This window comes from Trematomus bernacchii, unplaced genomic scaffold (assembly GCF_902827165.1).
Source record: "Trematomus bernacchii unplaced genomic scaffold, fTreBer1.1, whole genome shotgun sequence".
Lineage (NCBI taxonomy): Eukaryota > Metazoa > Chordata > Actinopteri > Perciformes > Nototheniidae > Trematomus > Trematomus bernacchii.
Genome location: NW_022987547.1, coordinates 5034991 through 5056491, shown reverse-complemented (window position 1 = coordinate 5056491; position 21501 = coordinate 5034991). Strand labels below are relative to the sequence as shown.

Genomic DNA, 21501 nt, shown 5'->3' with positions numbered 1-21501 from the left:
TGTTAAGTCAGAGCAGTGCATTGAGCTAAATGCTAACATCGATATCCTAGCATGTTTACACAGACATTGCTAACATAGAATATAATCTTTTAATGGTCACACATGCAGAGCACACAGCACACACAGTGACATTTGGCCTCTGCATTTAAACCCATCCTAGTACCAGGAGTCTGGTACTAAGAGCAGTGGGCAGCTATTGTACAGCGCCCGGGGAGTAATGGGAGTGAGGGGGGAAGGGGGGTGTCCGGTGCCTTGCTCAAGGGCACCACGGCAGGGCAGGATGTGAACTGGGACCTCTCCAAGTAGCAGTCCACACTCCATATTTAGGTCTGGTCGGGGACCTACGGCTCACAGTCCAAGCCCCTACTGACTGAGCCACTGCCGGACCATGACATGACATGCTAATTTAGCAGGTAGCAATAGTATGTTTACCATGTTCCCTCTTAGCGCGGCAACTTCTTTTGCTAAAGAAGGCTCCTACTTTTCACAAAATATAGTTAGTGCTGCAGTTGATGTTATTTATGTACCTTTAAACCCAAGTATTGGACACATGTTTTTTTTTACGTTTGCATACATAAGCTTGGTCTTTTAGAAATGAATTATCAGCAGATGAATAAATTACGAAATTATGAGGACACATTAAAGAAACCAGTTTCATTATAAGCCACGAAGGGACTGGTTTGGAGTATTAATATTGTTTTCTTTAGCCACAATACAGTATCCAAAAGGTGAAAAATATGAGTCCATTTTGCCACCGGAATTAAGGGTTTCAAATTCACAATAACAAATGGTTTTAAAATGATTAGCAAGTTTTTCTGAGTGTAGTATTTCATTGTGATAATGAGTGAGTAAAAGGAAGGCCACTTTCACAGCAGCCTTCTGACTTGTCATATGAGGCAAAGCACAGGTGTTACTTAAAACATTAACTAAGGTTCAGCTCAATCAAAGCTATTCCAGAGAGCCAGCCTGCACAATAAACTGGCATCCCATAGTTGAATGTTTTTGTGATTGATGCTATGTATTACACCTGTGCTTTTCAGAATGTCTGCACTTAAAAAGGAATAGAAAAAGCCCAGGTGTAAATAATCAAATAAACGATGAAATCCATTTAGCTTATGGCCCCCCCCGTCGTTAACATTATTAGCAACACCTGTTCCTTTTTTCTCTTATGTCAAACAGCCCAACGTTTCAGAGTATCCAAATAATGGAGAAATAGACACACAATGTTTTCAAGTTGCTCAATCAGTTTTATTCAGGAGAAGGAGAGAAAATATTACTCAAGGGAAACAAAACAAAAAATCAGAAAGCTTCTGTCAGAAGCAGCCCTCGAACAAATCAGTTCTCTGAATGATCCTTCATTTCCATCCACTTCTATTTTACATTAAAACTGATTAGTTGAGATACTAACTTATTCCAAATAAATAGAATATTTTCTTAAGTCAATCTTTGTATTAAATCACAGCCAGTCAGTAACCGCCCACACCTCGACTCTGAACAAACTTCAGACACACAGTCCGCACTGCCAGTGAACATGGCAGAGCAGCACTTCCCCCACACACCAGGCATAATGAATATACAATATGTTACACAGTTACAGTATTTACACCACCTCTTTTCCAGTAAAGACAATAAATGCTTTCCCATTGCTTTTCGTTTCAATCACGCATTACATATTTAACAGGGAATTCGAAATTATGGAAAGTAATTTTATCCCAGTTGATTTCATAAGCCCCGCAAAAACACTAAAGTTATTTTTATTGTATATTTACCTTTTGGTTAGACCAAAAACTAAATAAAGGAAAAATATATATTGTGGCATGTTTCAAAGGAAACCAAAAAGTGACAGAATGCTAAGAAGCGAGGAATTTTTAAATCAAGAATGATTAAGTACATTTATCCCAAAACCACCTGGTACTATCAAAGTGCTGTGGTTTAGGGAAGACGCAACAATGTTTACTTTGCCTGTAAAAAACACCAGGTACATATGGCCTCCACATATGACTTTTTCGTTCTATAATAGGCAAAAAATACCACAATTTGCACTAACACTTTCTGTCCTGTTGCATTCAGTGATAAATATCAAGTGTGCAATTCAATAATCGAACAAATGTGTCTTCTACCTGAAAGTAAAACACATCAGAGGATCTTAAAATTCAAAAACATCCAAATGAGAAGGTTAAAATACCTCCAAAAGTAGTGAGTGGGATTTTAGTAAGATTTGCAGTAAGACCCTCATGTCCTTGCATATTCAAACCATGGAAAGACTCTAAAAAAAGGCCTTTGCCATGATTTGGTCCTTAAATGGATATTTTAAGCCGTGATAACTCTTAGTTATTAGTAGCAAAGGGAAAGAGCTTTACAGTGAAGAAGTGTCCATCAAATCAATCCATCCGCCAATCTACATTTATGAACAAGAGCATCTCTCATGTAAAGCTAGGCACTTGCAACATCTTAAGTTCAGAAAAAATCCTTTCCAATGCCCAAAAGAAAATGCACATGTTGCACAACACGTTTGACTAGTTTCGGAAAGAGATGTTCATTTTCACAAATTCTGATTTATTCCCACAGCTTTGGGAATAACGTCACATGCTCCTTCTGTTCATATTTACAATACATCCTCCAAGTGCAACACTGCACACACACACACACACTTTCAATCATTTGCATCAGCTGGAACCCTCAGCTTTGGTGTGGCTTCATAGGATTCAACGTTTCCTCCACAGAATGTATTAAACAGGCTTTGAAGCTCTACCACTGTCCAACCAGCCACAAAGGACAGAGCCGAATGAGAAGCTTTGTACAGTTTTAGTGCAATCTTATAAACTGATAGAACTCTACAAAAAAGTACAACAGATGCAGCTTCGTCTGGAGAGGAAACAGTTTGGATCTCACACACACGCATCACGCACTCTCACAGTCCAGTTGTAAAGGATTTGCATTCATTCATATTTGATATGTGGAACTACAAGCAAATGTAACTGGAAGAAACTGGTTCTTATCAATAGTGTCAATGTGTTTAGAAACTTAAAGACCCCATGAAGTTATGGTTCGGGATGAGCAGCTTTGATAAGGGAACAAAATAAATAAATAGTGAGTGGACGTTTTTTGATGAGGCCAACAAAATGTCTGAGATTAAGGAAATTTGAAGAAGAAAGATGAATTATGAGTGCAGATAAAGAGAATTTACCATACTTCCTGTATCCCTCGAGTTATTGCACCGTATCTCTATCATGCTAATGACAAAGATAAAGTACAACTGGGAAAAAACGACAATGCGGAAAGCAGCCCAAAGCACAGCAACCACAGCTTTATAATTGTTCTGAATTATAAATAATTACAAAAGATTCTTTAACAACTTTGACTTAAATGTGTTTTCTTTTATCATGGGGTCTTTAAATTGCATCTATCCCCTCCTTCTCTCAGTTTAACAGGATGTTTGACATCACAACACAAACATTTCACATGTATTAACATTACACACTGTACAGACAGACGATGGTTTTCAGTGTTTGGAGGAGGAGCTAAAAGGTAGAGAAAAGGAACAGTACCGATCTGCGACACCTGCATCCATCTGTTCTGAACCTCATCATGTAACTAGCAAGCTTTTGACTTGACTACATAACAGCGCTAACAATTCAAAAGCTATTATGTGCACTCTTAACTTGACTTTTAACTTACATCTCACTCTGCATCTCTCTTCTCCTCGTGCACCCTTTCACCACCATCATCAGCTCTCCTCTCATCACACAAACATACGGGTAAATATCCGGGTTATTACATTCAAACGTGATGCTCTTTTTTGGCATTTGTACAATGAATTTTTGTAAAACTGATATTTGCACTAGAGTGAAGTTGCACACAAACAGGCTCCTTATTTTGAACAGCTCTTTAGGTACTGTATCAGAAAGGAGACCCAATACACGGCCCCTTTATTGCACTTATGTGTAAAATAGGAGACGAGGGATGGTGAATAAAAATGGTGGTTTGGAGAATAATCAGATACTGGTTATCTCTCTGGGAAGAGCATCATAGACAAAAAAGACAACGTAGTAAACAACAAATAGATAATACTCTCTTTTTAACCATGCACATTAGTGCCACCACACAGAACTGGGAGGGGGTGTTTTTAATGTAACCGGGTCAAACACATTCTGGGACCAGTGTTGCAGGGTGCCATATTTCTTCAGGAGTGTTTGTGAGTATATGATCAACAAGCTACAAACTGTGGTGTTCAATAATCCCCAGACTTCAAGACATGTCCAATATCTCATACACACACATCGACCTCTGTCTCACACACACACACCTCACACCACCAGGATCTTGACTTCGTCCTGCTCGTCAGGCCGGTAGAAGAAGGGGATGCAGGGGTTCTCCCCGAGGAAGGGGGGTGACCTGAGCGCTCCCTGGGGGTTCTGGATCTCTTGGAGCAGCTGCATGATCTGCTGGGCTGTGCCGTCCTCTTTGGGCCCCAGGGACTTGGAGTCAGTCTGGGACGTCCCACTCGACTGGGCCTGTGACGAGGGGGCTTCCAGGCCGGGGGTGGGCTCCGACAGAGGGATGACCTCCATGGCTTCTGCAGCGGAGAGAAAGAGCGGCATGGTTCAATTATACAGAATGTATTCTTAATAATAGGAGCAAGTGGACACAAAAGGACACCAGACATATCATTTACATTAAGTGCAATATATAGTTTGACTATGTATCATTGTAACTACTGTATTCTAGCTCACTTACATTATGGTGCGACTTACAATTCTAACTGTTTGTGTACGTTTTTTTTATTCTGCCTCTCTTTTATTTAATATTTTGCCATCCTTTTTCAATGTTGGCCTTTCATTTGCTGCTGTTACAATTATATTTTCCCACTTGGGGACAAGTAAAATAATTCTGATAGCTAACTGCTGACCTTAGTTTGTTTAGTGAAGTCCAGTTTCACTGCACAATTAATCTAACAGTTCCTGATTAAGGTAAATGTTGGCTGCCCTAGGTACATTTAGCTTTAAAAGGGGACATATTTAACCGTTCGACCAACCTTGGAATTAGTATATTCATTTAAGATGTAGCAATGACATACAGTAATACCGGTTGTGCCTACCTGCTCCGCTGTCAGCATTAAGATGTGTGTGTGAATGTGCTTGGTGCTCTTGGTGTGTGTGATCCTCCCCAACAGGAAGCAGGTCGGGGTTCACTGAGCCCGCTCCTGCCACAGCTGCGGTGTAGCGGCTGTACCAGTCGTTCCTCTCAGACACCAGCCTCATCACCAGGTCCTGCAGCTCCGCCAGCTTCGCCTGAGGGACAACAGAGAAACGATTACTGACAGAAAACGGAGCAAAAAACATACAGCAAAATATGTGATTGATGGTTATTTTTTTAAATAACAAAAGGTTGCTTCACAGTACCTTCATCTCCTCCTTGTCCTGGGCCAGCATGCTGATGTAGTGCTCCTTCTCCTGGTGCTTCTGCTTCATGATGGCCCGCTGACTCTGGTACAGGGCTATGTACTCTCCTGGAAAGACAAAGGTAGAAGGATGATGAGTTTTGAAATCTTTCCAAAAAGTATTACAACAAATAAATCCCACTGTCTCACCGATAGTGTCAGTCTCTCCAGACAGCTGGATGCAGCGGTGCTCCAGCTCCTCCACCCTGTCCTTCAGGTCGGCCTTCTCTCTGATGAGGGAGGTGAAGCGCTGCTGAAGCTTCTCCATGGCAGCTTGCAGAGCCTGATGAACTTCCACCGGCACTCCTCCTTCTGGGAGCGGGATTGTAAAGTATACAGATGGTTTAGCTAATGCACCACAGATACTTTCTCATCTTTATAAATCAATCTAATATAAATCAGGCTTAACTTTAAAGGTCACCTATTGTGCAAAATTCACTTGTTCATGTCTTTTATACATAAGCATGTGTCCCCTTTGTGTAAAGAGATTCTGAAAGTTTCATGAAAAGATATTTGCTCGTTTTTTGTCCTGATCCATTTATATAAAAACCTGTCTGAAAATGAGCTGATCAGATTTTGGCTACTTTGCGATGTCATAACGTTTTTTTTTGGGTTGTGTAACCATCAGCCAATAACCAACCAAGGTAACACCCCCCACCTTATCACCTAAATCGCCTCCTGGAGCAGATTTTTTTAACCAAATATCTCGCAGAGGGGCGTTGGGAGTGGCTAATCTAAATTAACAGACACAGAATCAGCACTTTTGAAACAGGGCTGAAACAGAGGGGATTATGGGATGCTACAATGCATGATCTGTTTGGTATTTCGAGCAAAACACTTCAGAGAAATGTTTTGTATATATATCTAAGACCTATAATATATTGATGAAAAAGAGTATAATAGGGGACCTTTAAGAATAGACACTATAATCTAGGTCTATACATAATAATAAAAAACATTTGCATGCTTTCACAGACCCTATCCTCCTCACCTGAATGCTCATGGCCGTGTTCACAGTGACTGTGTGGGTCCTGAGAGGGATCGTGCTCATGGTGATGGTCGTGTTCATGGTGATGGTCGTGGTCATGATCATGGGGATGGTCATGATCATGGTCCTGGTGATGATCATGGTCGTGGTCATGATCATGGTGATGCTCGTGGTCATGCTCATGATCATGGTGATGGTCATGGTCGTGAACATCTGTGTGGCTGTGGTGCTGCTGCTCCAGGCTGAGGGCCATAGAGGCCTGGTGCCTGGCCGCCATGTGGTGCCTGTGCTCCTCCTCCAGTTGCCTTCTGGCCTCGTCCCTCTCCGCCTCAACCCGAGACAAAGCTCCACGGATAAACTCCTCCTACATTACAAACAATGTATCATTTAAACTGGTATAGCCCTGTATGTATCATGTAAGCGGCCATAATGTGGCATAAAAGGCAAAGCAATGGAAGTTCGACAAATCATCTAAGCATATTTGAATGAGTCGTTTTTTGTGAAGAACAATCATCACCCTCCTCACCATGTCTTTCTTGCTCTCAAAGTCTTCTGGGATGACTATGGAGGAGGACTGCTCTGGGCTCTCTTGCATGGACTGGCTCTCCACTCCATCTCCTATGTGAAAGAGTGACACATTCAAATTAAGACAGGAACTGCAGGTCATGAAGATCTACTATAAGAGGGTGTCAGATCCTTTTCAACATTCATGTAGTGTACAACCACTTTGGGTACTACATTTCAAAAGGTTATACAAAATATGCAATCTGAAGAAGCTTGGATAAGCATAGTAAAAGAAAAGGGTTTAAAAAAGTACCAGTGACATACGAGTAAAAGACTAATCTTACCTTGGTCTCTGGCCGAGCCAAGTGCTGAACTGTTGAGCAGATCCTTCACCTCCACCTTCAGCTGCTCGTTGTCTTTGACCAAAAGATCCAAATAATCCTGTAGGGGGAGACAGAGAGTCATTCAAATGAATTGATGTATGTTTGTGGTCACAGAGATAAGTAAGGCACATTGACAGAATGTGAGGTTACACAACATAGTATCAACATACTGTAATACACTGACTCCAGACCCTTTCGAATCACTCTCATATTATAATAGTTGATAAAGAGCTTTAGGGCAGGATTTTTACTAAAGTATTTCATACGCCTTATTTCTGAAATGCACACCTGCGCTTGCTTGAGCTGATTCTGACTGATCTCCAGGTGCATGCGGCCCTGGCTCTCATCGTGCTGCAGCCGGTCCATGAGCTGGATCTGCTTCAGGTACTGGTGGTGGATCTGTTCCCTCTCTGAGACCAGGGTCTGGTAGCCGGCACAGTACTGCTGCAGCTGGGCGGCCACCTGGTCCCTCTGCTCCATCAGACCCTGAGTGTCCTGACTCTTCTGTTCCAGCTGAAGAAGAGGGAACAAAGAGGAAATAAATGCCAAAGAAAGCAGAAAACAACTGCTTACATTTTATTAAATACTTTTCAGGATGCCATAATCACACATTTCTCTGTTGTGTTAATGCACTGTCTGGGATATAATTATTATCTAAAACATAACGTTTGTAAAGGATATAGTGTAAGCATAGTAAAGACAGATAAGGTGCTAAAACTGACAAATGACACAACTTCAGCCGTGTTTTGTGTGTACCTGCTCCTTGAAGTTGTGCAGTTCCTCTTGCAGTTCACCCATTCTGCGAGCAAGCTCCTTTTTCACATGTTGCTCTGTCTGGATGGCATCGGTCAGCTCCATGTTCTCATTGGTCTGCACAAATGAAGGAGTAACAGGAATTTTGGATTAAAGTCTCCCACCCTCTGAGCTAACACTTAGCAATGAATGTACTCTCCAAATGTGTGAGAAACCTTTCAAATTATTGTTACAGAGAAATGATTTACAGCCTCACCAGTTTGACAAATCCGTTCTGTAGCTCAGCCAGCTGGTCCTTCAGCGTTCGGTTCTGAGTGAGAGCTCGGCTAATGGTGGCCTTATCTGACTGAACATCCTCTAACATGCGTCGGCGGTCCCCGTCCTCCTGGACCTGGCTCTCTAACTGCCGCTCCAGCTCTCCCAGACGCGTCTCCTGCTCTGTACACATGCGGCTCAGCTGCTCGTTATCTCGCAGCTGGGGGAAAGATAACAGAGGGGAATATAAGCAACTTCAAACCATCGTTGAAATATTAAACAGAACAAATCAATGGGTATAGCTTTCAAATGTTAGGGACACAGAACCATGATACACTGCCGAACACAATATTCCAATATTATCCAAGAAATAAACTAATCATTAGCAGAAAAGGAATGCTCTAAGTGTGTGCGTAAGGCATACCTGTGCCTGGTACTGTGCAGTGAGAGCGTCTTTCTCCTGATGCAAAGTGTTGAGGGCCTCCTGCAGAGCCACCTCGCTCTCTGAGGGCCCCGAGGACTGAGGCTCCGCATTATCCTGAGCCTCTCTCTCCTGGGACAACAACGCTGGAGGAGGAGAAGAAGAATGACAGGTATTAGATATAATCATTTTGCAATAACAAATACCTTGTATGCCCGGTATTAAGCATGCTACAGCTCATATACAGTTCATCTCTTTTCTTTTGTAATTCTAATTTTTATTTAATTTTCTATTCAGAACAAAGAAACATTGGCAGTACACTGCATAAACAAATCCCTCTCCTCCATGGTCCTGGCATTGACATGAAAAGACATGGCATGGAAAAAGTAATATAATAATAATACCAAAATAGGATATAAGGTATATCAGCAATGGAAAAGAAAAAGTGTGCAATTCTTGGTAAACATTCAAATTAGATAAAGTCTCTGACGGCCTTTATGTGTGTCCAGAAACGTTCCCAAGTAGTATCATATACAGTATATTTAAGTTTTTAAGATTATGCTAAAATAAAGTTTTCAAACTATTTGAAACCTCACCAATGTTATTCCTGCAACGGAGGGAAAAAAGACTGAAGCACGGCGTTAAAGCCTTTAAAAAGACAAATGTTTGGGCGATAATTAATATTTCAACACCAGCTTACAATAGTGTCAAACATCAGTCTCTTTGCTCTCCCCTTGACCCTAGAAGCACCTTATCAAGTGTACAGTGCTGCAAGATAAGGGGAGCCATTCTGTAAATCCAACTACGGTCAGGCAGTCGGACATTTTATTTACCAAGCGTAAACAGGCAGCTTAAGGAAGGTCAAAGCCAGGATCAGGTTGAAGCATTAAACAAGGGCAGTGTGGGCCTCTCACCTGCAGCATGTTGCAGCTCTGTGATGCTGGCTTCCAGTTCTTGGACTCGGTTGATGTTTCTGTCCCTCTCCTCTGCTACCAAAGAAACCTGCACAGAGACAGGGATTCACATTTAAATCAATAAGTCTAATGTTTTTCAAATATATTGAACCATATGTCTAAGCTAATGTTATCGTGTAGTTCACCTGTGTTAGCAGCTGTTCTGTTTTGTCCTTCCATACACGGCCCTCCTCCTGGATCTGCTCTGCATAGCAGTCTCTCTCCGTCTGCAGCTGGGATATCGACTCCATCAGCTACAGCATCAAAAACATTAAGGGATAAATACGGTCAACATGGCAAGACTTTATTATCATAAGAGATACAACAGGCCGCTTTGTTTATTTAAAATATATGTTTTTAAAAAGTATTACAGGTGGGGTAGGTAAGTTTGAGAAACCGTCTCGAGATCCCTAGAATTTGAAAATACACAACCGGAGAAAATCTGCCACTTCCTTATAGAGCCCCTCCTCCAACACACACGAACGCGCACATGACCAATGAGGGCACGAGATAAGTTTATGCACAGATGGAAGGCTGACAGGCAGGTAGGCCATCCAGTTATTTTAGCCGGGCCGGCTAAAATGATTGGTCGTGCTTTTTACAGTACTACGGCTTCCACAGATGACATTTTTTTATGGATCATGCAAAATGCACTTTTGTACGTCTTTTATACATGAATATGTGTCCCCGGTGTTCCAGGGAACTCACCAAGTGTCAGAAAACACAACCCTCTCTATTTTCCTCCATACCAAAATCTCTAAAAAAGGGGCTGCAACGGATCTGATAAAAACTGATCCAGATTTGAACACTGTCCTGACGTCAGGACAGTGGCGCTACGGCTATTGGGCCAACTCCACCAATCAGGAGGAGACAGCCACGGCCATTGCCGTTCGAAATCGCTGGAGACGCTGTAGTACATATGCCAGGCCTGTAGGTAGTGCTGTTCTCACTGAATCTGACCTTGCACAAACAGAGCTAAAAAATTGCAAATTGAGCAAAATGAGGCATGGCTAAAATGCATGATCTGTTTGGTATTTAAAAAAAAAAAAAAGTATAAATATGCCTTATATAGGTATGGTCCTACACTATATTATTCAAATATAGCATGATAGGTCCACTTTAAGATATTTATTGCTATCGGGATGTTAAGAGCATTCCATGGAATATAACAAAAAGTGTATCTCGAGACGGTTTCTCAAACGTACCTACCCCACCTTTAATATGCTGCTTTTCTGTATCACATATGGAAAGGATTAGGAGAAGCAGGAAAGGCAAAGGGATATCTCATGGGTCATTTGATGCAAGGAATGTGAAATGCAAGGAAAGAGGCTGATGAGAACAGGAGGTTGGCTGAGGAATGTTTCTATGAAAGGAAGGGAAACTAGTGGGGCATTCAATTATGTTGAGTTGTTTTAATGATAATGGAAGAATAAAATAAAAGTTTAGCCACTAGCATAACACATATGCAGATAACTGTAGGAGAAAGACCCTCCGTGTTCACAGACCTGGTGATTGTGTGCCTCCAGCTGCTGCTTCTCTCCCAGCAGTAACTGGACCTGCTGGGCGGCATTAGAGGGATCTGACTGGCTGGAGCACTGGAGGGGGAAAAAAAGGACAAATACTGACATGAAATGCAGGTAATAGATGATAAGAAAAAATCGAATCGGGCTGCAAAGAAACATTTAGGGATCTTTATTGATACAAATCCCAAACAATGGCTTTTTTGTTGTAGATTGGCTATAAAGTCCAAAGCTTGTAATTATTGTTAAGACGAAGATCAGTATATATGTGTGTCTGTGTTTTAATGCACCTGTTGCAACATGAGGTCAGCTATCTCGAGTCTCTTGCGAAGATCTTCCAACTCCATCCTCATTGCTCCATTCTCCTGTGTTCTCAGCTTTATCTGCTCTGACAGCTCTGAGCCCTGCTGCTTCGACTCCTCACTCAAATTGCTGCGAACACAGACACATGCAGAGGTTGTTCATCTAAACTACAGATTCTTATCAGGACTTGGGAGATTTGCTCACGCCATCTGTTGGGTTTATGACTAATCTTTCTTTGATGACATTGTTATGAAAACCTTCACCTTGTGAAAGTTAAGTGACTTACTTTAGTCTAAACACCTCTAGTCTCAGGCTGTCTCGCTCCTTTTCAAACTCTTTGTTTTGCTGGAGACAAAAAGGAAAACATTTATTAATAACACCACTTTTAAATGATTTCAGTTTAGATGTGAACACTGCGATGTTGGTTACCTTTTCAAACTGTTTTTGCTGTGTTGAGACAGAAGAGAGAGTTCTCTCCAGCTCGGATACTCTCTGCTTTGTTCCCTGCAGACGGTTATTCAAGTCCTCTGCCTCAGCTGCACACACAAAGACACAAACACACTGTAAACTCAAGTCTTGCAAAGATTAGAAGTTTTGATTCAAGTTTATGTACGGCTGATCATTAAAAAAGACACACCTGCTTTCTGCCGCGCAGCATGTTGTGTGTATTGTAGTGCTGTTTGTAGCTCTGATTTCTCAGATACCAGTATTCCAATAGTCTGGATGTGAACCTATGGACGACAGAGGGAAGGTGTTTCAAGACATAAACATGAACTTCTTTATTAAATCACGATATAAACTAAATACACAACTTAGCATGCAGAGAACATAATTAACTCCTGTCAGAGTGAGCAAATGGGGGAAAGCTGTGTTCTCGGATAACATTTGTATCAATTATATATCAGGGTGGTACCATGGACTCTGACATTTTACACTGATACATTACATGGATGCATTAAATGCTCCTTCCTTCTTAAAATACACCGTCCTACAAATTGAATGTGTGTGTTGGGCGGAAGAAGTTACCTGTAATTGCTCCCGCATGGCTCCCTGCTCTTTCGAAGATTTCTGATCAAATTCTTTCCGCTCCTGGAGAACATAAAAAATGATATAAATGAATCACCGGGAAATAGGTCAAAGTTCAGTAAACTGGAAAAATAGACACAGGAATGAACAGACAAGGTAAAAAAAATAATCAGTTTACCTTTTGCAGCTGTTCAGAGAGCACCTGAGATTGCTGTGCCTGCCAGACCAACAGGATATACGTTTAACTTCAGCAAAGATCAACATTTATTTCATCACACCAGCAGAAATTCTGACACAAAATCCCTCAACTGCATGCCTAACAGGACAGGGATAGTCGTAAGTATATGAATAATAAACCTGTTATCTATGTTATGTTTACCTTTTAGGTTTATATGAAGCTTTAAGTTTTCTGCTGTTAGTGTGCTACAATTAAGCGTCTACCATGGAAGCTCTGACTAGAGTGTGCAAATAAAGAGAGGCATTCTATTGAACCATCGTGAAGGATAAATAAAAAAAACATGAAAACCATGCATGTCTTATTCCAGTGTGGTTATAAAGATGACATGCAGAATGCTTACAGGGCATGCTTTTCTGTGATATATGTGGGACTGTTGAAAGGGGGGGGGGGTTACTAGAGACACACACACACACGTGCGGACACATAGACGCACACACAGCCTCTTACCAGCTGGTCTAACTTGGTATTTAGCTGAGAGTTTGTTATGTTGCTGGACTCCAGGGCGGCTGACAGCTCCTGGTTCCGACCCTATCACGTGCACACATGCATCCGGGAGGAGAAAAAAAAAAAGGAGAGAGGGATATTGTGCTGTGACAAAAGTCAAACAAGGAGACGATCTGTGACTTATTAACATGGAAGCAAACAATAGCAACTTTATGAGGGGTGTAAAACATGAATAAAATAATTGAAATATATCATAAAATACATGATGGTTGTTAATCTGATTAATGGAGTATATTGATGTAACAATGTGTTTTTGATCTTTATGTTAAGCCCTCACCAGAGTTTTAACAATCTAATCTGCGCTACAGTAACATGTCAATGGCTATTTACCATTCTTTTTATTAGAACCTGCTGATATCAAGTCACGATCCAATACTCATTTCCTCGATAATACAGTTCCACAGTGCACACTTCAAGTTGATAAGGTTGTTAAAATCCATTCAATGGACTGTTTGTGCTTGACAATTGACTAGCTCTGTATTGTTCAACATAGATATTACCTGTCCCCAAGCTGGACCTTCATGTTTTTTATTTAGTTTTACCAAAACAAACCCTTTCAGCAATATGAAGAAGTCCTAGGTGTACTCATGCTACAGGGCAGCCACTTTACTGTGAATCACATGGCCTCAATGCTCTTGTGACAGACCATGACCTCAATTACTTTTAACTAATAGTTTTAGAATATATTAGATTTCCATCTTACCTCCAGCTCTCTCTCACCCATGGCAGGGGGACTGTCTCCATTCACATACGCAGCAGATGACTGAAAAGACAAAGACAAGCACATCAATGCAACACGGAAAATTGTATATATTTCAAGGTGAAAAACAGATTGTATGAGTGTCTGATTACTTCTGTTAGTAAGCAATAAACTGTTAACTGTGTCTCAGAAACAGACAACAAGCAAACTCTATAATGTGTTGCACTAAACAAATAGAAACACATGAAGCAGCTGCACCAGTTGATGCTGTTAGTGTGCGTGAGGCCTTTGGGAACAACTGGCACATTTTAAAATTCTTCCAGAGCATTCCTGCCAAGAATAGATGCATCACACCATGGATGAAAGTGCTCATCAGTGTTGGTGTTTAATTGTTAAGTTTTACTATATGTATGAGAAAGATATGTGTGTGTGTGAGTGTGTTAGAGAGACAGGAAGACATTGGCGCTGCTGAAATCTTACCCCAGAGACCAGGCCGTTCAGCTGCTGTGAGAGCTGTCGCAGGCTCTCTGTGGAAGACAGTGGTCTGCAAGGCAAAATACAGAAATAATCAATCATACATTATCCAAGTCATTCACTAAGTTGTATACCTAATTAATGACAAATATTATGTTAAAGTGGTCTCTGCATAAAGTGCAGCATTAATATAAAATGTGCTGATGATAAAGTTACTTAATAGAACGAGCTGTTTCAAGAGGACGTTTTCTGCCCTTGATATAAATATATATTTCCAAATGATAAACACAGGGTGTTAAACTGCAGCGTTTAAAGATACAAGGGTGTCATGGACAGCGATAAATCAGGTAACCCACCTTTTTTCTTCAGTTAAACTCCCATTGCCATTGGTGTCGGTATAGTCCTACAGAAAGATTGATAGAGGAATAGAGAGTGAGAGCAGTAGACAGACAAACAGGAAGGAGCAACACAGAACATGTTCCCCCTTATCTAAGGATGTACATAAACAGAAAATGCACTGGATCTTATCGGCTTCGCTCAGAGAACTTTTTTCCCCACTGAACTGGGGAAAAGGGCGTTCAGTTACGCTGCCCCTCAAGCTTGGAACCTGCTTCAAACTGAGCTGAAACTCAGAGAGCTGGTCTCATTAAATACATTCAAAGCAACTTTAACTGACCTTGAAGCAGGCCGCTGTGTCTGTAAATGCTTTGGCTAAACTTGGTGTATGACTGTGTTGTGATTGTGTGTTTTTTAATTGTCTGTAACTGTAAAACTGCCTGTAACTGTGCTGTTACCATTATTGGGCCAGGACTCTCTTGAAAAAGAGATTTTTAATCTCAATGAGACCTATCCTGGTTAAATAAAGGTAAAATAAAAATAAAAATAAAATGTATAACTTGTGTGGTGAGAAATTCACATTGTACAACCTAACAGAAACAGTAATTCTGTTTTTACAACACACACATATATCAGTAAAAATGCAGCAACTGGCAATAGACTGTAATTATGCTCCGAAGTGAGAGATACGGAGGTTTAAAGGTGACAATACAACATATGACTTGAGAAACAGAGACAAAGAGATAGTGACGGACAGAAAGACACACACCTGCAGGTCAGTGTTGTGACCGACAGACTCGGGATTAGTAGGAGTGTTAGCGCTAGCGGGGTTAGGCACAGGCGAGCCGCGGTCAGGCTCTGCCTTCGGGTCCTCCAGCAGCTGGGGGACTGGTGACCCGACGGACTCCACGTCAGCAAAGGTCTGATGTGACACACACACAACAAATGCACACACTGGTTTAATGCCAAGAAAACAAGCAGTTATGATGCAACAGAAACATGGAGGCCAAAATTATGCAACTTTATAAGCTTTTATATTTATTATTTTGGAATAGATACATTCAGACTCAATCTTCTGTGAAATGTACAGATATGATAGTCCACAGCCTAGGATGATATTAGAATGTAATAGGAAAATGCAGGGATTTTGTCTATTTTTATCAATTGTTTGGTAAATTGCTAACAGAGCAAATAATGCAGGCTCTTTTACAGATGGTGAAAGATATAAAGCTGTTACGCTGCTGCCAATACTTTTTCAAAACATTTCTGCCCATGGCAGTCTTTGAAACGTTAGTAGAATAAAAGCACTGAACAAACTCTAACTATGCTGTTTAAATGCCAACGTGGAATTAAATGACTGACAAAGAATCCCTCTCTGTTTCGCTTACTCTGAAGCTATCATAAGCAATATTTTTATAATAATCTGTAACAACAAAATAACCCTCTTAAGAGTGCATGTATATCAGGCAGTTAAAAAGCTAAAACAAACAAACAAACACAAGGGTAGCAATGAAAAATGTTTTAAAAAGTGAGACAAACAAACATTTTGTTTTCTAAAAAGCATGCCTGCATGATGCACCCAGACAGAGATTTCACAGGCATGCATATACTCATACAATCAGCTGTATAGAGATGGTGAACTCTAGAAGATCATTGGCATAATCTAAGGGAAAAAACAGTGCACTCTCTTGACATGGATTTAAAAGCCAAGCACCAATACAAGAATTTGCACTTCAAATGTGCCCCATGCTTTCTGGACTGTGTGAAAAAGAAAACACATGTGCATCTGATGCAAGAAGGAGGTTAGAATGGGGAAGCGAGATGAGATATTAGATACCACACAAGAGTGGCTATTTACAGCAATGTCATGCAGAGACAGAAAAACACAGTCATGGCAGGAAGAAAGAGAGGAAAGAGAGACAGACGCTCACCTGACTGTTGCCATTAGGAGGTAGAACTACTCCATTGCTTTGACTAAGTGCTTTCAGAATATTGTCAAACTACAGGAAGAAGAAACAAGGGAGGAAGATGAAAGAGATGCAAAAGGGTGAAGAGAACAGTATAACCTGCTACAATAAATCCTAGGAGGAGGTCTAGAAGTAATACGGATGGGTAATAAGGAGAAACTGGTCCAAGAGGTCAGAAAGATTTCCTGCATCTTTTTAAACCAATTACAAATAATAATCAGAATTACCCTTGACTGTCATCAAAATCACAGAGGGGCAGCGCTGCATTTGTTCAAATGTTGTGTTTGTGGATTGGAATAATCTCTAACTACATTTCCTATGATGCTTCATTTTCCTCTGCAATTACATCTATAAACTAAACACACTAACCTTTTTACATTTCCCCTTGTCACCTGATCTGCCAAGTCAATAATTATTGTCCTGTCCTATGACTTACCTTTACAAATAAAATAGATTTTAAAAAGCCTTCATTAAATGTGTTGTCTTTCTTAGAAGCTAAATAACGGTTTGGGTAAGACATTTATACAAAATGCATTATCTTTATGTATGGCAATTATTGTAAAATGTTTCCTCTGCTATGATTCCATAAACAAAACTTGTTGGTTACTAGGAACATCATACTGTTTTACGTCTAATTCAGACTATAAGGCTATTCAGAAAAAACTAAACAACAAAAGCAAACATGCTTGGGGGAAATATTGTAACTCAGCAGCAGAGTTGTCACTTGCCCAGATTCCAGTAAGGCTTTAAAAACCTGTGACAACTGACCTGTGTGTCAAAGCTGTGTGCTGGAGTCACATGGCTAACTGTGTGTCCTCAATCGCACTCTCAATTTGGTTATGAGCTTTAGAGCAGAACACACAGCTGTAGACTGTGCTTTTTATTAAAATGTTATAGATGTCAGAGGTAGAAAATGTTCAATATACCTGATCCTTAGCTGCATCATAACACTGTCCACTTCATCGCGGGGTTGCGATGCAGGGTCAGCTATTTTGACTCTATTCTAGTGTCTTCTTTCTTAGACAAACACTATTTTTATCCTGTCACCTGAAGCCTGTACTATGAAGCCGGATTTTCGCTTAGTGGGCTAACTTCAGGGAAAACTCGGGGTTTCCGGTCCTACGACGCTGGTTCTCTTTTTAGCGGGCTAGATCTCCATGGTAACTTATGCTGAGCGGCTAACCTGCTCCGGAGCAAGTTAGGTTGCAGGCTAAGAGATCAACTCAGTGAAAGCACTGCCTGCTGACCAATCAGAGCTCAGTGTGCAGAGTTTAAAACGATCAAGTTATATTACAGGAGAAAGGAAATACAGTTTAAACTGCCGTTGCAGGAAAGACGGTCGGCAGAAAATCACCGACTGTGTGAACGTGAACATTAATAGAATATCACCTCCCATCTTCAGAGCAATCTGACTATTATAACATTAGCGTTAAGAAAGCTTAAGTAAATATCTGCCACAACACAAGTAACCAGATCAAAGTAACATTACGTACAGTCCGCGACACTGTGAGTGCAGTCGATGTGTCCCATTATCATTCATATCACATCATATCACATCATAATGTATCATATATTTCCTTATCTGATTCAGCTTCTTGAGCCGTATCTGGCTGTGCAACACTCACAGTGTCACATACTGTATGCAGAAGTATTATTTTAAGCAACACATTAAGTTGATGAAACACTCGAGTCAAATGTAATTAAAGTCAGATCGTGTCTTAGACGGGGCAGTGATATCATAAACCTGTTTAAACACTTTTCTTTTACCAGCTGTATTCACCTTGCAGGTGCAGCTATGCGGCTTTTATCCTGGATAAAGTGTTTAAGTCATGGATGTTTAAAGTTTAACTTCTTCATATGACTAATATTATAGTTGACTTTTCATTCCGGAAGTATGACGCGCTGCGCTGTCAGTACGCTTGTCCATGTTTGAGATTGGTCGAATGCTCCAAATACCACCCCTTTCATGTGAACGCGCACCTAACTAGATAGGACACGGCTGGCTTGAGCGATCCACTTGATAACCAGCGTCGTAGGACCGTTTAGCGAGAGCGCGTATGTTTTGGATTAGGCCAACCGGCTAACTCCAACATATCCAGGTTAGGTTGAACCGGCTTCGTAGTACAGGCCTCTCAGGTCAGCAGATACATGTCAGTACTGTGTGTGACTGATAGCAATAAGGAAAATATTTGCCAACTTTATAGTAATTCAGCCATATCATTTTACAAGCGGCAACATATTTTGTGATAAATGGCAGCATGAGTTTATTGCTTTGCCTGGCACTGTCCATATGAAAAAGTTCTAAATTTGATATATACATTCACACAACAATGAATGTTGTCTGCCCAGCTCACATAGAGTATGAATGCTTTCTAATGATAATACAGCGTTTAAAAAAAGGAAAAAGAGATGATGTCTATTTCACAGGATTCCACAAGATTTGATCAATCAGACATAAGAATGACACAGAAGACTGACCTACAAAGGCGAAATGTCAAGCAGGAAAATAAATAGAAAGACCGTCCAGACTGACTTACATTGTCTGGAGAGTTTCTGCCTGTTGAAGATGCATCATGTTGGTTCAGTCCCTTCACCTTCCTCTTCTTTTTGGCCCCTGCTCCACCTCCACCACCACCTCCTCCTCCTCCTCCCTTTTCCACTCCCACACTAGTAGGAGAGCTCTTCTGCTGAAACTCCTTCAGCTGATCAGCACATAAGAAATGAAAAAATAGGTGTAAGAAGTGCAGCAATCAATACTGACAGACAGAAAACTATACTGCTGACTCTCTAACAACATTAGACTTAATTGTGTTACTTTCAACCATCTGAGATGAAGCAGGTATGGACTTCTCCAATCTAACAACTTATTTACTGTCATTTTGACTTGCTCGCTTATCAGCGTGCTGTTCCCACATAGGATGGAGTTGATAACAAAGATCAATACAACACTCTGTTGGGGACAGCTGTTGGAGGGGACCATATTATGGATCATATGGGAACTACTGGAGTTGCCATTTCTAAAGTGATTGGGTTGAATCCGATCAGCATCGCATCTAAAGTGTTATCAACACGACCATTCCTCCTCAAAGAGAGTGGGACAGCAGGAATGCTGACGAGTCATTTCTTGAAGCTAACATTTCACAGCTGACGAGGCCATCTTTCGGACCAGCCTCACATACAGACTATGCTAACACACTCAGCAGCTAAAACACACAGCGGGACAGGGAAGAGGGGTGTCAGCTGTCAAAACACTCCCCGTCATTCCATCATGCTAACTCTGCTACAGTGATAGCTTAGCGTTTGTTTTAAAATCGCTGTCTGTTGACTATTCCTTTAAATCATTTAAACATCCTGCAGACAACACACAAAGCTACCCGACTGCAGTGTAGCATTTATCTACACTCACACATAGCCAACTATTCATTAGTTAGCCTGCTTGCTAACGTTTAAGTGCCTTAGTTAGCGAGCACGTTAAGGTTTGCTAATAACCAGATAACCAAAGCTAAAAGACACATTAAAATACACATTAAACCATTGGGCAAAGTAAAGTCAATCACTTACGAACTAAACAGCATTAGACGCCATAAACGCCTCAAATAACTAAAAATAGTCTTCATAATCTGGGAAAGTTAATGCTATCAATACAGGCCCCTAAGAAGCACCGGTCTCTCCAGCGCATTGAAGCCTCGAGAAGAGCAAGGGAGGCGGTACAAGCATCAGCGCAGAGGTCGGGCGACGTGTAATGACAACACCCCTTCTCCGTGCAGAAATGAATAACAACACGAAAGAAAACACCGGCAACCAAACCCGCAGAGGAGAAACAGGACCAGCACTTCCCATGTTGTAAAGCCGGATCAGTAGTCAAATACTGTACCTTTTTCTTAGCTGCAGCGAGTTTTATTTGCCTGCTCTGGTCGGCCATACTGCTACTGCTGCTGCTCTGGTCAACGGACCGAACCACGTCACCAGTTTGCTGTCTGTTGGTGTAACTACCAGCTGCCGGTAGGGGTCGCAGGCTGGGTAAAAAAAAATCTCCTTCATGCAGTTGGATTTGGACACAAACCTACGGAGCCCCGGGAGGGACATGCATGGTGGGAAGAATCAAAACCAACCTAATTTGTGTTTGATAACATTTTTTATTATAAATATGCACATGCCTATATAATTAATGTTGTTGATATGTCTGCAATATATGAAAGGTAAGAACTATTACATTCCCTAAGCTCAGTAAAGTGCCTATTCCTTCATTTGTTTAAAGCAAATACATCAGAAATGTATAAATCACTAAGCAGGATACACTTGGTGTGTTCCTAGTAACATGTATTGACATGATACAACAAACTAAGTTTGAACAATTCTCAAAAATGTTTTAATATGACAAGTATCTCAGAGTTTAAAATGTTGAGCTACACAGTTTTTAAAAAAGGTAACATTGTTCAGAAATGTGCAACTCTTTAAAGTTTAAAGTCAAAATCAGTACACTTACAGTTTACATATTTATATATCATTAAAAGAGCAGTACTATGCCATTGTACAGTATTTACATTTACATTCTGGCTTATCCAGTACTATTTTACATGTCCATACCTATTCCTTATTTCTTGTATGTCTTAAGTGTATTGTATGTTGCACTGTGGAAGGAGCCTGGAACCTATATGTGTTAATGCCAACAACTAAGCTGTAGCTATTGTGCAAATGACAACAAAGTCTTTAAATATTTGAATCTTGAATATAAG

The 21501-nt window shown here is 40.8% G+C and overlaps 1 protein-coding gene across 4 annotated transcripts; it reads right to left on the bottom strand.

Moving 5' to 3' along the window:
- Positions 1-1224: 1224 nt before the first annotated feature.
- golga2 (golgin A2) lies at positions 1225-20779 on the bottom strand. Of its 4 annotated transcripts, XM_034123044.1 has the most exons (28): positions 20640-20779; positions 19303-19467; positions 16730-16798; positions 15568-15720; positions 14819-14865; positions 14469-14532; positions 13992-14051; positions 13232-13312; positions 12725-12763; positions 12547-12609; positions 12158-12251; positions 11950-12056; positions 11807-11865; positions 11508-11649; positions 11203-11292; positions 9844-9951; positions 9659-9746; positions 8748-8890; positions 8325-8543; positions 8072-8185; positions 7604-7828; positions 7277-7373; positions 6955-7046; positions 6432-6792; positions 5591-5752; positions 5403-5509; positions 5099-5291; positions 1225-4576 (listed from the first exon to the last, which is right to left on the bottom strand). In XM_034123044.1, the coding sequence occupies exons 1-28, from the start codon at positions 20685-20687 to the stop codon at positions 4308-4310; spliced, it is 3459 nt and encodes a 1152-aa protein (XP_033978935.1). In that variant the 5' UTR covers positions 20688-20779; the 3' UTR covers positions 1225-4307. The 4 variants fall into 4 exon arrangements, with proteins under 4 accessions (XP_033978935.1, XP_033978937.1, XP_033978936.1 ...); XM_034123046.1 differs by lacking the exon at positions 15568-15720; XM_034123045.1 differs by lacking the exon at positions 16730-16798.
- Between the last annotated feature and the right edge of the window lie 722 nt (positions 20780-21501).

Bases quoted from the DNA above. Each gene is read 5' to 3' on its own strand.
- golga2 (XM_034123044.1), bottom strand. From the start codon at position 20,687: ATGGCCGACCAGAGCAGGCAAATAAAACTCGCTGCAGCTAAGAAAAAG. The intron at 11,293-11,507 runs GTGCATTAAAAC...TTCCCCCTCCAG, and splicing joins CTGACCTCATGTTGCAACAG to TGCTCCAGCCAGTCAGATCC. The intron at 8,544-8,747 runs GTATGCCTTACG...TCTTTCCCCCAG, and splicing joins CTGCACAGTACCAGGCACAG to CTGCGAGATAACGAGCAGCT.